General features: G+C 39.6%; 2 protein-coding genes across 3 annotated transcripts in view; one reads left to right on the top strand and one right to left on the bottom strand.

Annotated features, from left to right (window-relative positions):
* Positions 1–644: 644 nt before the first annotated feature.
* LOC107693430 (kaptin-like) overlaps positions 645–12,926 on the top strand; it is a 16,107-nt gene continuing 3,825 nt past the window's right edge. Inside the window, exons 1-10 of the mRNA XM_016492823.1 lie at positions 645–779; positions 2,435–2,579; positions 3,119–3,192; positions 3,314–3,388; positions 3,496–3,569; positions 3,667–3,773; positions 3,858–3,953; positions 4,550–4,613; positions 4,697–4,832; positions 4,978–5,151. Coding sequence (XP_016348309.1) covers positions 645–779; positions 2,435–2,579; positions 3,119–3,192; positions 3,314–3,388; positions 3,496–3,569; positions 3,667–3,773; positions 3,858–3,953; positions 4,550–4,613; positions 4,697–4,832 — 906 coding nt within the window. The 3' untranslated portion in view covers positions 4,978–5,151. The remainder of the gene's footprint in view (positions 780–2,434; positions 2,580–3,118; positions 3,193–3,313; positions 3,389–3,495; positions 3,570–3,666; positions 3,774–3,857; positions 3,954–4,549; positions 4,614–4,696; positions 4,833–4,977; positions 5,152–12,926) is intronic.
* Positions 7,923–12,926, bottom strand: part of LOC107693443 (heterogeneous nuclear ribonucleoprotein L-like) — a 13,011-nt gene continuing 8,007 nt past the window's right edge. The window contains exons 7-14 of one of the 2 annotated variants that reach the window (XM_016492834.1): positions 12,035–12,070; positions 11,714–11,782; positions 11,335–11,606; positions 10,595–10,716; positions 9,424–9,625; positions 8,875–8,932; positions 8,630–8,737; positions 7,923–8,510 (exon numbers count right to left, since the gene is read on the bottom strand). In XM_016492834.1, the coding sequence (XP_016348320.1) occupies positions 8,452–8,510; positions 8,630–8,737; positions 8,875–8,932; positions 9,424–9,625; positions 10,595–10,716; positions 11,335–11,606; positions 11,714–11,782; positions 12,035–12,070 (926 nt within the window). In that variant the 3' untranslated portion in view covers positions 7,923–8,451. The remainder of the gene's footprint in view (positions 8,511–8,629; positions 8,738–8,874; positions 8,933–9,423; positions 9,626–10,594; positions 10,717–11,334; positions 11,607–11,713; positions 11,783–12,034; positions 12,071–12,926) is intronic. The other variant, XM_016492835.1, reaches the window with a different exon arrangement.

Here is a 12,926-nt window from a genome sequence, read left to right as displayed (position 1 = left end):
TCGTCAAGAGACACAGGAAGTTCCTCAGGTTTGCCTTTGGAATAAAGCTTGCCAATACTGTATTATTCCCATTGAACTGGCCTCGAACGCAAGGTGAATGGATGCGTCTCTGGCCCTGTTGTGCGGGGTGTCTGAGTTTGAATTACCTTGACGATTGGCTGATATTAGCTCAATCACACAAACTGTTTGGAGCAGCGTTTCTGGCACTCAAACGGTTCTTACCCAATTGAGTGGTTGTCACATTAGGTCAAGGACTGACAATACGGCTGTGGTCTCATACATGGATTGTCAGAGAGGATTACACTCTCGCCCCCTGTGCAGGTTGGTAAGACGTGTTCTTCTTTGGACACAGACCAGGTTCCTGTCGATCAGAGGTTGGTGAGACGTGTTCTTCTTTGGATGCAGACCAGGTTCCTGTCGATCAGAGCAGTTCATGTCAACGTCACCTGAGCTCAGGAGTGGACTTACTCTTGAGACAGAGTTTGGAGGCTGGAGAATGGCGATTGCACCCTCAGGTGGTGAGTCTCATATGACAGAGGTTCGGCCGAGCGGAAGTAGATTTGTTTGCTTAGAGCATGCGTATTGCCCGCTCTGGTTTTCTTGTCTCCTCCGTCGCCTCTGGGTGTGGACGCTCGAGCCCAAGAATGGCCCAGGACCAGTCTTATGCCTTCCCGTCGACCCTCAGAGCAGTTCATGTCCCGGGTTACCTGAACTCAGGAGTGGACTTACTCTTGAGACAGAGTTTGGAGGCTGGAGAATGGCGATTGCACCCTCAGGTGGTGAGTCTCATATGGCAGAGGTTTGGCCGAGCGGAAGTGGTTTGTTTGCTAAAAAAATAAAAAAATAGAGCATGCGCATTGCCCGCTCTGGTTTCCTTGTCTCCTCCGTCGCCTCTGGGTGTGGACGCTCTAGCCCAAGAATGGCCCAGGACCAGTCTTATGCCTTCCAGTCGACCCGTTTGCTCCCAAACGATTCTGTTCAGTGTAAGGTTGGTCAGAGTGAACATCTGTTGTTGGTGGTGCCGTTTTGGCCCACTCATACGTGGTTCTCAGAATTGGTCAGTCTGTTAGCCGACCCGCTTGGGAGGTTCCCCTCAGACATGACCTGCTGACTTAGGCTCGGGTCATGATTTGGACATCCCCATCAGGATTTTTGGAACTAATGGGTGTGACCCCTAAACGGAGTTGTAATGTGTCCGGTCTCTTGGCAGAGATTACCAACACTATTCTTAATTCTAGGGCTCCCTCCACGAGACACTGTATGCCCTTAAGTGGACACAATCTGCTGGTTTCCCGTTTCATGCAGGGACGAGACGGCTTAGGCCTTTCCGCCCAGCACAGATTCCTTTTTGGGGCCTATTTTTCGGTTGGAAGGCCTGGTAGGCCATCCATTTGAGCCGTTTAAGTCTGTCAGATAACTTTGAGACCTTAAGCAGTTTTTTGGTAATCCTATCCTCTCTATCCTACTGAGGATCTGCAGGCTCTGTTACCTCCTTTTGTATGGACTTTGCCCCAAGGCTGGTTAATCTTACTGCTTCCTAGGCCTAGTTAATCCTAAAGCTGCTTCGACTCCGTTTTGCTTTCAGCAAGTGGTTGGAGGCTTTCTCCCCTGCTATGCGGGGTCAGATAGTGACTATATCTCTAGCCTATGAGGCGCGTGGTGTGACTTCGCCTCTAGAGGTGCGTGCTCATTCTACGAGAGCAATGGCTTCTTCTCAGGCTCTCTTTAAAGGGCCTTTGATGGGAGATGTCTGTGCTGTGGCAGGTTAGTCCTCTCCTAGCACTTTCATCAAGTTCTACTTGTCTGGACGTGAGGATGGCTCTTGGCTCCCGGGTCTCTTCCGCTTGAGCAGACTCTTTCCTCGGTATTCCAGCTATCTTAGGTATGTCAGGCGTGATGGTATAGCGTTCCCAAAGTGATGATGTCATCGCAGCATTGAAGTGAACCTATGAGAGGGAACATCTCGGTTACGTATGTAACCTTGGTTCCCTGAATAGGGAACGAGATGCTGCGATGCTGCGATGCTGGCTGTTCCGTACCTTCGATAGCGCTTCCTTCGTCATTGTGTAAAATCTGATGAAATATGTAAGCATACGTGACGTATGCTCAGGGTGGTGCTAAGCGCTATTGGCCAATAAATTGGCATGATGGTATAAGGACTTCAGACATTCGTCACACCGGAGGTATTCCCAAAGCGATGACGTCATCGCAGTATCTCGTTCCCTATTCAGGGAAGCAAGGTTACATACGTAACCGAGATGGTTTGTTAAGCGGTGCGAAGACGCAGATGATTGGTCAAATTTACTCACAAACCCGCCCCGGATGTTGTTGTTTTTTTGTCACTTGCCTGACAGTTCAGTAAGGTCCAACTGAATTTATATTTATTTTTGGTTGTGATTGTGTGTAATATGTATACCGGATGTTTCCTTCGCAGAGCAACATATACGGACTATGCAAGGCAGACGAGCAGGAGTTACTGCCAGCGACTCTGAAGGGGAAAGTGGTGTGCTTCAGATATCAGGACCTGCAGAAGAAGATCAGACCTGTGGCCAGAGAGATTCAGTTCACATATATACCTGGTGAGAGCCAGCTCGTTTGGTTTGAAAGTCTTTTGTTTTAGCAGTCCAACGCAAAAATGTTTCTCTTTTCTGTTAATGTAGTTGATGCAGAAATCGTCTCCATTGACGCAAAAAAAAAAAAAACATCTTCCTCGTTCACTCATTTTTCCTCACCCATGAGAGCTGACATTTTCAGCTGTGAGCTATTTCTGCCCATAAATGTTTAAATGCAGGAAAAAATATGTGCGTGTACATGCATTTTTTTGTTGTTTATATCTTTCTGTCTCTTTTTCCTCTCGGGACTCAGGAGATAAAGCAACTCCTTTCCTCAACATTTACTGTGATTATGAACCAGGGTCAGAATTTAACCTAGAGTCGATTTGCACGTGAGTCATTTAAAATATTTTTTAGTTAGTGAATTGATGTACTGGCATGTCTTGAGACCAAGAGGTATACACAAATTATGTGGTTTAAATTATACCTATATTAGTATGATGACAGTCTTCATCATAGGTATGAAGGAACAAATGAGATCAAAATGTTATACTTAATAATCTGAGGCTTCCATCCTGTTGACAGAAAGCTGTCTGAACCTGGAGCTCCAGTTCACACCGTTCCAGCTTTATCACATAGAGTATGTCATTGTGTTTCTATAAAAGAAGTCGTAAGGTTTATATGTTGGCATTTTTAATATTTGAATAGATGAAACGGTGTGTTTTCTTATTTTTTTATTGGGTTATTTTTTATTTTTGCAGGGTGCATTGTGGAGATCCAGTGAGACTGTGTTTCTTCTCAGTGGGCATGATCAGCGCATACAACTTTACAAAGAGGTCAGCCTGGCTTAGAAATGTCAGAGTAATGGCTTCTTATTGTTAAGGGTTTCTTGTCCTTCTCTTATACTAAAGATTTGAATTTCCTTGTCAATGTCTGATAGTAGAATGCGTCTCTGCACCAGTTTGAGGAACAGCCAGTAGAAAGACTCTTTCCTGAGCTGCAGGAGCTGCCAAGCAAGTGAGTGTTTATTTTTCTGCAGTTCAAGTTTCGATGATAAGACGTTGTTATGTAAGATGTTTGATGGTAATTAGTATGTATTTTGTTTGCATTGCAGTGTGTTATGGTTAAACGTCTTAAGCATTGAACAAAATCGGCGACTCACAGCGTTTGGATGTCAGAATGGTTCTGTGGGACTTTCTCTTGTCAACCAAAAGGGACCTGGTGAGTAACACACACTTTCCTCCTACTTAATGTAATATGGTGATGATAAAAGTTCTGGCTTTCTTTGTACATTTGCTTTATTAGAGATTCTCCAAAACTGGCGTGTGAAGCATGAAAGTCCCATCTGCACTGTGTTGCTGTTCCCTTCGAAACAGCAGCACCAGAGCACTGACACAAACAGTGAGTTATACAGCTCAAATGATCACAGTTATCAACCATACTTAAAACAAAGAGAGCGTTTAGGCCTTTGTCTAAAATGTCTAGAGTACAGAACTCGCATCCAGATCACTCTGAATTCATATTTAGATTCAAATTTAGAGTTTAAGAGTTCATACTTTTGAGGGCTTCATACAGAAATGTTTGGGGTTGTTACCTTTTTTTTTTTATGTTTTTGAAAGGGTTCTCTTATACTCGCCATAAGATTTATTTGATCAGAAATACAGTAAAAACTAATGTTAAATATTATTACAATTCAAAATAGCTGTTCAAGGAAATTCAAATATCTATTTATATATAGTTAAATATAAGCTGAATTTTCAGTCTTCAGTGTCACATGATCCTTTAGAAATCATTCTAATATCCTGATCTGCTGCTCAAGAAACATTTTTGTGGTAACTATGCTACTTTTTTCAGGAATTCTTTGATGAATATAAAGTTCAAAAACATTTTTATTGAGTTAAGCTTAATTATTTATTTTTATGTAAGATTATTAATGACAGGTAAGATCTCCAGACTATTGTTATTGAAAGCTCTTTATTTGGCTTTTTTCCCCACAGGCAGTCAAAGGGAATCATTTCACCTGTTGGTAACCAGTGCAATAGAAATGGCTGTTGTTTACAGGTCAGAGCTTTTTTAGTATGTTGCTTGTTCTGCACCATGTGTCTGGTTGAGTGTAAAATAAATGTGTGCATGTGTGTGTTCAGGGATGTGGAGAGGTATGGACTGAGCAGACAGCTGTGCTTGGCAGAAAGTGACCAGTGCGATGCAGTTCTCTGTGCTCTTGTTGTTGATCTGGACTTTGATGGACAACATGAGTTGTTGCTGGGAACATATGGATAGGTACAATGCTGGATTTAAAGTACAGAAACACTTGCTGTGGAACAAAAGCATACCACAATGTAAGAGTTTAAAATGTGTGGTGGCACACTGAAATTCAAGCAGCTTACCAGTATGCACAATTATGTGTTTGATTTGTGATCTACAGGACCTACTGTGCTACAAATTTCACCAACCAATGGGAGCTTTTGAAGATAAGTTACAGTTGCTGTGGAGATGGAGTTTTAAAAGTCCCCTGCTGTCACTGATTTATCTTGACCTGGATGGTGACGGACTGAGAGAGCTAGCCATTCTTACCTTAAAAGGCCTGCATAGCTGATTCGTTATTATTATTTTGATGTGTTCAGTTAATCCTCTGTGTTTTTGTTCTGTATTTTTTCCCCTCCACAGCACAGTCTGAGAACAACAGCGGATCTTGTTATTCACATATTGTCCACTTTAGTATCAAGACTGCCTATTTCTCCTAAAGACCCACACACACACACACACACACACACGCTCAAAAATCAAGATAGCGAAGAGGAGTCCATTTCAATCATCAATGAACCGAGAACTGCAGCCACCCAACACTGACTTTTATGTGACAGATATTTATTTTTATTTTAAAGGTGGCAAAGGAAGATGAAGTGTGTGAAGAGTTAAATATCTAATTTTCTTTGTGTAAGAATGCATGCTAGAATCCATCTAACAGGCGTTTCTGCAAGCATAACTTATCCAGAGTTTTCTGGTTGAATGGTCCTTCATGTAGAGTGATGTCACCCTTCAGTAATGGGCTATAATGATGACAGACCGACTCTTCCTTGAATTGACTATAGTTGATGCTGCTGTGTGATGTATACCCTGAAATTAAAATGATTCCTCGTTGGTGCCATTTTTTGTTGCCAGACTTATTCAATCTTCAATCAGTCCTAGTGATCATAAGCAATGTTTGTTCAGTGTGACCTAATTTCTGTGCCTATTAGCTCTGGGAAACAAGTTGTCCGTTAAAAAAATTCGAACAAAAAAGATATAATTTTGCCATAACTTTGAAGGACCCTATGTTAGTGATGGGAGAAACGAAGCTTTTCGAAGCATTGAACCAATTGCTTCGAAAAATTATTAGATGTTTCGAAGCACTTGAAACAGCACATGTTGGCGACTTCTATTTTTTAGGAAAAAAACATTTTTTTTTTATAAATAATACACACTTAAATACTATTAAATATTAGTGCTTGTGTTATGTGTTTTAAGTATAATCAAACCCTTAACCCTTCATATTTAATGAATTAATTGATTTATGTAATTATTTAATTAATTGTTTTCATTAGAGCTGTCTATAAAAACCAGCAGGCAAGAGTAGTGTTATCAGTCAGGTGAAGGAGGTGGATTTAATTCTATCGTAAGCTCATTTTGTTATTTTTAAGGTATGATGTGATTTGTAGGTTGAAAGTACTTAATGTTTTTACACATTTTTTAAACTATATAGCCATTTGTGTTATCTTTTGTTTAACCCACAACATCTGGCCCTGAATTCTTTATTTTTTATAGTCAAATTTCGTGGGATTTCATGTCACATGATTAACTGGGCAACCAGAAGTGGTTCATGGTTTCACTTTTGAGATCAACACCCCCTAGTGGTGAACCATCGGAGTTTCGAAACGAAGCTTCGGTTGCTAAAATCACGTGACCTGTTCGGTTTGATACGCGCTCCGAAACTGATTCGAAACAAAAGATTCGCAAATGTTTCGAAGCTTCGTGAAGCAGTGTTTCGAACGCGCCCATCACTAACCTATGTACAAATTTGACAAACCCAGTTTTCATTCCCTTGTTGATTCATTTCCTATTGAAACAGAAAGTTGGTATGGGTCTGAAGGGCTTGTCTTTTTCATTGACATAACCTGGCAAAATCATTAGTTCTTACTTGCTATTGCTAGTCGGTAGCAGGTGATATTAAAGGTAGGGGATATTCACATTAAGACGTCATCAATATTGTTCCATTTTTAATCTACTGGACGATAAACACTTAATTTGGTTTCATGAGATTTCAGGAAACTTCAAAGCTCTTCAGGCAAGTGGTGTTGTGGTTTTGCAGTAACCCCAGTAGAGGGCGCCCTCAGTTAACATTGCATCAGTGTCACATTCAAAAGATCCTGAGACCTGCAGTCTGAGACTGCTGTCACGTTTAGCTCTCTCCGGGTTTGCAGTTATATATTGGACCCCCATCCGTTTCAGGCCAGCAGATTTGGACAAAGAAAGATGTCTTGTGCTAATGGTCTGAGGGTGTGTGGATTTTTATAGTTTAAGTCTTTTTTTGAATCTTCAGCTACAGATTTGTGATGCATCGGGTATCAAGCTGTTTGGGAGTCAAACTGTTAAAACTCTGCAGCCAAATACTCTTGACCTCTCAAAAAGAGTAGCTGTGAGAATGAATTATCAATTTCAGCACAACAGACAGTTCCCATTACTTTATTAATTTTTACCGTAACCGTATATTTTGTTATATAGAGTGGTCCAAAAAGTCACAAGGCAAGATCTTGCAAGAATACCCAAAAGCACATTATGTATTCTGTGAAGCATTGTTTAAATGGAGAAAACACCTATTACAATTACAAGACAACTAGCATTCAAAAGGTCAGGGTTGGTAAGATTTAAATGCTTTTGAAAGATGTCACCAAGGCTGCATTTACTTGATCTAAAATAAAGTAAAACAGTGATATTGTTAAATATTACAATTTTACAATAACTTTTGTGTTTTAATATATTTTAAAATATAACTTGCATTTTAATTCGGCAAAGCTGAATTTTCAGCAGCCTTTACAGTCTTCAGTACAACATGATGCTTCAGAAATCATTCTAATATGCTGATTTGGTGCTCAAGAAACATTTCTTGTGCTGCTTAACATTTTTGTGAAAGCCATGATTTTTTTTTTTTTTTTCAAGATTCTTTGATGAATGGTAAGTCAAAAAGAACAGCATTTATTTGAAATACAAATATTTTGTCACATCATAAATGTCTTTACTTTTGATCAATGCATTCTTGCATTATAAAGTATAAATTAAATTAAAAAAAAATCTTACAACCAATATTTGATCTGTTGCCTACAAATGTACTACACTTCAGAAATAATGTATAATTATAACTTTACAGATCAAAAAGGTTAACTGAATTCATGCAAGTGGTGTAACCAAAATGTGAGCTCAACATTTTTGCTTTTATAGCCTAGACTACCCTGTCCAGTGTATGGCCTTACTGTAACCACATATCACAAATGTGTTGATTTCCTGGATTTTGTGTTCAGTTGCTTGCCTGTCTGTTTCTACTGCACAACAGCAAGCCAATATGCACAAGACACAAACTCTTCACAATGATGTCTTCACTAATTTAATACATTGTCACACAAATTTACTGTTATACAAGACTGTATATTTTTTCAACTGAAAAAAAAAAAAATAGCTATATTTAAAAAAAAAAAATTAATTAAAAATGAAACCATAATACAAAACATTGAGTCCAATCATATTCTGGAAATAAAGGTAATCTTAACAGTCCCATTCTTTCCCTCCAGGTCATGAGATAAGACATACTATGGAGCTGAGCTCAAAAGGTCACTGGGAGTCAAAGGTTATAGTTGTTATTGTGGGTTCAGTTGGCGTGCTGTGCAGATGAAAAACACAGTTTAAGAGTGTATGGGTAAGGCCCGCCTGAGGAAAAAAAAAATAGATAAGATTTAAGGAACAATGTGATTTATGTTTACGCAAACAGCTCATAAACTTAGAACAGTATAAAAACGCGCAGCAGCCAGCCAAGTAGTTTCACTTACTAGGGTTCTTCATCTGGTAGTGGTTGATCAAAGCAAGAGCCTCCATAGCATCATTTACCGACTCCCACTCCAACAGACCAGATGAACTTCTCTCACCTGAGGTTCCACCAACACAAGAGCACACACACATACACGTGTATTTTACGCAGAACCAAACATACACCACCGATACACTTTACCATATAATTCACACACAGTAAACTGACTGTTTATATACAAACACATTAAAGTCATTAGTAACTCACTCTTCCCAGTGAACAGTTTGACGCTGACTGGATTCTTGATTTCCAACTCATCACAAATCTGTAGATAAAGGTCCAGAAAAGATTATTAAACTCTTAATTCCACACACACACATACATTTTTAAAGCACAAGACACTTCACAAACTCGCATAAAAAAAACAAAAAAAAAACATTTGCACATATAAATCAAACACAGATCAGTCGTGTGTAAGATGATTACACAGAAATACTTTGAAGGCAGACTTTGCCCGGGCATTTAAGAATGACCATAAAAACATTTCAGATGCTGTGAAACGAGATCGGTCCGCTGGTTAGTCAGGTTATGCCATCCCATAGTGCAAAGTCACATTACTTTTTTGATGCGCATGGAGGAATTTGTTCGCAAAATGCGTTTCCATCTCCCATTATTCGCATTAACCCTTTTTCGCACAAGTCAAAAACAACCTCAAGTGAGCGTAAGTTTCCATCACTCGTTTCTGATGCAGTACTTTAAAATGCGCATAAAAACAGGGAGATGGAAACAAAGCTAGTGACAGATAACACCTCTGACCTGAGTGAAAGCTTCAACAGTGCAGTCTGGTTGACCGTTGAAGAAGTGCAGTACATTGCTGGGCTGCTGGATGCGGTTCTTGGCTGCCTGCTCAGCGGTGCTGAAACGGTTGTTTCTGTTGCCGTGGAAATCCTTAAAACTACAACTGCCATCTTCTAGTTGGTATGACTGGCCCGGCATTATGGCCTGTTGTTTGGATACACTGCAGATCAAGTGACGAAAAAAAAAAAAAAACCCTGTAGTACATGCAGACAGATAAATTAAGCAGACTTAAGACCAGCTCACACTGCGATTTTGGCCACAATTTGGTCGTCTGAGACAAATTTTGAAAATCCTAAAAGATGCCTATAATCCTAAACTAAAATCTGTAGTCTTTGATCGTTAGTTTGACATGTTCACCGACAGCTGATTAATGGCCGTTGCCATCAAATTTTACCTCAGACGAAATTCTGGCAGTGTCAGAACTCAGAAGATTTGGCGCACAGTCCTGCAGTGTGACTTCTCCTACGACGAACATCAAGTTTTTCAAGACAAGCCATGATCAGAATTAAAGCTAGAGATTTCTTCTAACCGCATAAACTCCGGCGCTCTCGTCCTCCGCTCACGGAATTCATATGATACGTTGCCTTTGCTATGATAAACAGTGCTGCTGTTTTCATGTGGGTGTGTAGTGCTGCTTACACTATTCTTCTTAAATACGCCGGTATTGCCGCCATTCATATACTTTTAATGATAGCCAACATTACAGCCCCGCGTGCAATGCAGCTCGCAGTCACTGAACGTGTATGGGTTGATAATGTAGAACTCCGGACAAGTTTTCTTGCGCGCACCCGTTTTTAACGCGTCTCGACTGTCATACAGTCTGATATTAATGACAACTGAGATCCCAGTGTGACATGATGATAATGTTCGTACAGTCTGACAAGTACAACAGGACTGAAGGACTTAAAAAAAAAATAAAAAAAATCGCACAGTGTGAGCCCGGCTTTAGTTTTACTTGTCTTGAACTGAGAAACAACTTTGTGGTCTGGGCCATTTACTAATTATTGCATGTAAATTATTTTAAAATAATAAATCAATTCAAATTAAAAACCAAAGACAAAATAAAAATACATATTAAAATAGATATATAATAGAAATGCATGCTCAAAAACACTTCAACGGTACACACCAGACATTGAGTTTTTGTCCAAACAGCATGTTGTTGTTAAGGTGTGAAATGGCTCTATCAACGGCATAGCAGTCTCCCATCTCCACCATTGCAGCGCCTGGTTTACTCTTCATAAATTTCACCTGAGCACACACAGAAATACTCAATACAATAGGAGACAAACAGCTACATACGCTACAGCTCAAATGTCTGGGGTCAGTAAGCGTTTTTTTTTTTTTTTTAAGAAATTAACAATTATTCAGCAAGGACACATTAAATTGGTAAAAAGTGATAGAAATCTTTTGTTCATTAAATGTCTTTGCTCTTTCAAATAAGTGCTGTTCTTTTGAACTTTCTATCTTAAGAATCCTGAACAAAATGGTTTCCACAAAATATTAATCAGTACAACAGTTTTTAACTTTGATGTTTCTTGAGCACCAAATCAGCATATTACAATGATTTCTGAAGGATCATGTGACACTGAAGACGTTTGCCAAAACAGGAATAGATTACATTTTAATATATGTTAAAACAGAACAGTTATTGTCAATTGAAATAATATTTGATAATATTACTGTTTTTACTGTATTTTTGACCAAACAAATGCAGCTTTGGTGAGCACAGGAGATGCCTTTCAAAGTCATTTTTTTAAATTACCAACCGCAAACTTTTAAAAGGTAGTGTATATGAAATGATCACCTCCAAACCTACAGGTTTTTCAGCTTAGGATCAAGAGCTCCACAACCCCATCACCCACTCACCCTTTCCACATTGCCATAGAGACAGAATATGTTGAAAACTCTGTCTGCATTGATCTTGGTGGGCTCAAGACCGTACACCATGACCACAGGAGAGTCAGCATGAGCGCTGTATTCTGGCGGAGGAGGTCCGTGTCCGTACTGCGCCCCACCATACCGGGGACTGCCACGGCCACGTCCCAGTGGGGGCCCCACGCGCCTGCCCTCGTAGTGAGGAGGTGGGGGAGGTGGTCCATAGGTGTCATCATATTGACCATAGCCACCCTGAGGACCACCTAGAGAAAAAAAAATAATTTAACATACACCATATGAACCTATAAAGTGAGAGGCACTGCCTTCAATGCCTCTAGTTGAACCAATTGATAATGTGTATCAGACTGACCATATTCAGGTGGATGATCCCCCAGCAGTGCTGGCTGCCTCTGCCGCTTGTTTGGGTTAGCGTTGGGGTCTGAGAAAGAGACAGAACAACAATACAACATCTCAACTGCTATGAACATTAAGAGTGCAAACACAAAAGAAAAGGGAAGGCGGTGCAGCTCAAGGAGTGACATGCAGTGAGCATTAGCTGTTAATACTACTGCAAGTGACTGCAATACTAAACCATAATGGAGATTTTGAATAACATATCAGGTCGATCAAAGACAAATTCAGCTAAATGTACAGTTTTTCATTCTCTCAGACCTCACAACCAAACACACACCTTGTGAATTGTTCCAATTGCCATCTGCATCGGTATCTGCACAGACAGACAGATTAAATTAAGTAATAAAATTATATACACAAACATGACTAAATTACTATACTTCCAAAATTAAATATGCATTTGTTCATTACTCTTGGTTCAGACTATAATAAACAGCTTCCAAGAGGGGTTCAAAAGCAGCGCACGACACGTACTAATAAATTAGAGGTCTGTTCCAGAAAAAAGTGGTCTGATGAATAAACACTTCAGGCAAGTAGCAGAGTTCTAGATATGGTTACATCAGTTTGCCTGCCTGCAAGACCAAGACAAATGGTCTTCTCCAATAAGATGACACCCAAACCACATCAATGTCATAATACAAGGTTTCACATGGAAGGACAGCAGAGGCTACTACAACAATACTTGGTGATAAACACATTACCTACATATTTTAGACATAGGAATTTAAGTGAACACAGAATGAATGAACTTTGCTTAAATTTTATAAAATACTAAGGAAGCGGTTTAAGGGTCTTTATGTGTAAGTCAAAATGAAACTGTTGCAACCCATTTTACTTTCTTAATCTGACCTATTCCAATGTTCTCGTTATACAGGTGCATCTCAATAAATTAGAATGTCATGGAAAAGTTCATTTATTTCAGTAATTCAACCCAAATTGTGAAACTTGTGTATTAAATAAATTCAATGCACACAGACTGAAGTAGTTTAAGTCTTTGGTTCTTTTAATTGTGATGATTTTGGCTCACATTTAACAAAAACCCACCAATTCACTATCTCAACAAATTAGAATACTTCATAAGACCAATAAAAAAAACATTTTTAGTGAATTGTTGGCCTTCTGGAAAGTATGTTCATTTACTGTACATGTACTCAATACTTGGTAGGGGC

The sequence above is a fragment of the Sinocyclocheilus anshuiensis genome, unplaced genomic scaffold (genome assembly GCF_001515605.1).
Source record: "Sinocyclocheilus anshuiensis isolate Anshui unplaced genomic scaffold, SAMN03320099.WGS_v1.1 scaffold1296, whole genome shotgun sequence".
Taxonomy (NCBI): domain Eukaryota; kingdom Metazoa; phylum Chordata; class Actinopteri; order Cypriniformes; family Cyprinidae; genus Sinocyclocheilus; species Sinocyclocheilus anshuiensis.
This window is presented reverse-complemented; position numbering and strand designations above follow the sequence as displayed.